The 3,353-nt window shown below is 38.9% G+C and overlaps 1 protein-coding gene across 1 annotated transcript; it reads right to left on the bottom strand.

Moving 5' to 3' along the window:
* Positions 1-976: 976 nt before the first annotated feature.
* On the bottom strand, positions 977-1,528 carry LOC122306275. Its single transcript, XM_043118709.1, has one exon. It carries the CDS (start codon positions 1,526-1,528, stop codon positions 977-979), a length of 552 nt encoding a protein of 183 aa, XP_042974643.1.
* Positions 1,529-3,353: the final 1,825 nt, after the last annotated feature.

Below are 3,353 nucleotides of genomic sequence, written 5' to 3'. Positions count from 1 at the left end.
AGCAGTCAAATCCCAATTTACACCTCACTTCCTCCACCATCTTTCTTCCACACTTTGTTTCCATTAAGAATATAAACTCGGGCCACTTTGTCCTCACTAAGAAGTTTAGTTCTCGAACTGTACGGGGGTTCCCAAGCCCCCTACAGTTCCAACTAAATCCTATCATTTCTGTTGGTGGGGCTGCTCTCCACCAACTTGGTACTGTCATTGTTAACATTTGAGTCTTGGTTACCTTTTGCTTTCTTATTTTTTAAAGATAACTCCAATTGACTGTTCAAGCTTCTTTTCCTGTTGCCTTTACTTTTTAAAACCGTGTCCATAGGGGTAGAATGGAATACCTCTCTTGCCTTTCTTTTCCAGATGGCCCCTCTCTGTCTGGTCATAACACCAATACTGCTGGGCACATCCACAATTATACTAGATTTATCTTGTTTCATTTCACTATCCATACACGGTGGATATTCAATAACAACAGCAGGCAATACATCATTTGCATTATAAACTATGTTATCTGAAGACTTTAGCAAATTGGATGGTTGACAGTTATCAGTATTTACCTCAATCATAGGAGCAGTTAGGGATTCTGTCTTTAAGGGGTTTCCAAAATTAGAAAATTCGAAATCCTCCTTAGTTTGGCTACCCATTTGTGTTGTTTTCCTTAACATTACAGTTTGAGTTATAAAGATCTTCAATAGTGGTTGTGGCTTCTTCCTTCCTCATTTCCTTATCACAGTTGGTTTCCTTATCCTTACCCCTAACATTTTTAGATTGTTGCTTCTGCTGTTGGTTCAGGCCACCAGATGTACCACTATATTGTCGAGCATCGAAAATCTTAAAGTTCAAAGGTTGCGCCCTGAGCCAAGGGCCAAACTGCAGAGGCTTGGAATAAGTGCCTTGTGAAGGACCTCACTGCTGTGTGCAGTTTTTGCCTTTATGGGCAATAATGCCACATTGAAAGCAGAAAGCCTGTAGCCTTTCATACTTCATGGAGATCCAGTGTTTTTGATTGTTTAGTTCCATCCACTTTCCCCCATGCAACTCCATCAGAGTCAACATCCACTCTAATGACATGGCCAACCGATAAACCCAAATGTATCCCCACTTCTTCTGTCATTGCCCCCCATGGCAATCCATGTAGTTGGACCCAGAATGGTTCAAATTGAAATCTGATGGCATTTAAAGAATCATCTTCATCCATTTCTAAAAATGACACCAAATTTCTATCGAAGAACCATGGGCGTCCCCCCAGCACTTTTTCTTTATCAACCAGAAGTTGAAATTCGATTAGGAATTTGTGATCTCCTAATTCTTTGAACTTTACCCATCCCTCCAATCTCCAGACTTGTGACATTGTTGATCTGAAAGCTTCGCTGTTTATATCTTTCTTAGTCAAGACACCCCCAACAATGCAATGTTTTCTACGTTGGAGATCCTGTTTAGACCTAGTAGAAGGGATTTTTAGCACTTCACTTTCTGTCATAGATAGATTCAGTCTTTCCCATCTCTTTGCAAGGTCTTCTTCCTCCATCATGGATTGTAAAACAGAAAAGGTCTGATAAGAGTAAATCACCAATCTCTCGAAAAAGAGACAGAACCACCCTACACCGGTAGGGGGACTATAAACCTTACTCTATCTCAGTCTCTATCGAGAAAGAGAGAGAGAAGGACTCCATTAAGTTTGACTTTAATGAAGCTATTCACAACTTCTTTATGAATGGAAGACCCTTGAAAGAAATGAACCACACACATATTGCCCTCATTCCAAAGACAAACATTCCAAAGACTGTTCATTAATACAAACTGATCAGTCTCTCAAATGTTTGCTATAAGGTTATTGCAAAGATTTTAGGAAACAGAATAAAGAAGATCCTCCCAAAAATTATCTCTCCTTATCAAACAGCTTTTGTTCCAGGCCGTACCATCCAAGAGAACACCATCATCGCTCAGGAAAGTTTTCACCATCTCAAGAAAAAGAAGGGGAAGCAGGGCTTAATGGCCATAAAGATTGACATGCAAAAAGCCTTTGACCTTATGGAATGGAACTTCATTCTAAAAATCATGGAAAATCATGGAAAATCTGGGATTTCTTCCCAGATGGGTGAACTGGTTAAAAGAATGCATCATAACGGTCTCGTATTCCATTCTTATCAATGGTGAACCTCATGGTTTCATCAAACCTACTCGAGGATTAGGCCAAGGAGACCCCCTATCACCCTTTCTTTTTATCTTAGGAACAGAGGTTCCGTCTAGATTGATAAATCGGAAACAGATTTTAGGCCAAATCAAAGGTATTCCCATAAGCATAAATAATCTTGCCCTCTCTCATCTGCTCTTTGCGGATGACCTTATCCTGTTTGGAAAAGCTTCGAACACAAATGCAAATGACTTCAAAGATTGTCTTGACACTTACTCCCAATGATTTGGGCAAAGTATTGATGTGCATAAATCCTCAATTACTTTTAGTGACAACACCCTTCCTAGGCACAAGATGGAAGTTAAAAATATTTTTGACTTCAAGAAAACACCAACCAATATCAAATACCTGGGCATCCCTTTAACTTTTGGAACCTCAAAAAAAGCTTTCTTTCAGGACATCCAGCCTAAAATAACACAAAATCTCGGGGAATGGAAAGAAAAAATTCTTTCTCAAGTTAGGCATACTACCTTAATCCGAACAGTAGCTAGTACTATCACTTCTTACTTCATGGCTACTATCTCCATCCCAAAGAGTGTCACAAAAGGGCTGGATAAAGAATTCATGAGATTTTGGTGGGATTTTCCTTTAGAAAAAGCTCATAATTTTACACCAAAATCATGGAAATCGATTTGTCAACCAAAATCCATGGGAGGTTTAGGTCTTCATCTAACTCAAAACTTCAACAAAGCTTTCTTATCAAAAATTGGTTGGCTTCTGGTTCAAGGAAAGGAAAGCCTTTGGAGTAAACTGTTAAAAGCAAAATATCTTAGACAAAATTCCTTCTTCTCCACCTACCAAAAGCAAAATGATTCATAAATATGGAAAAGTATTCTCAAACAGAAAGAGGTCTTGCAAAAAAGCTTGTGCTATCAAATAAACAATGGGGTAGGGGTGAATGTCTATCTAGGATCTCTACTATGCCAAACTTTACTCTACAACCGAGAGATGAGACCATTCAAAAAGATCCCACCTTAAAAGTTTCTAAACTCATGATGGAAAATCCTAGAAGCTGGCATATCATTTTACTCCAAGCTCTCTTTAATCAAGACTCTGTGAATGAAATCTTAAAAATCTCTCTGGCCCAACACAATTATCAGAATGTTGATGATAAACCCATTTGGATCCACCACTCATCGGGGCAGTCCAATGTTAAATC

Source organism: Carya illinoinensis, chromosome 4 (genome assembly GCF_018687715.1).
Source record: "Carya illinoinensis cultivar Pawnee chromosome 4, C.illinoinensisPawnee_v1, whole genome shotgun sequence".
In the NCBI taxonomy this organism is placed as follows: Eukaryota; Viridiplantae; Streptophyta; class Magnoliopsida; order Fagales; family Juglandaceae; genus Carya; species Carya illinoinensis.
This window is presented reverse-complemented; position numbering and strand designations above follow the sequence as displayed.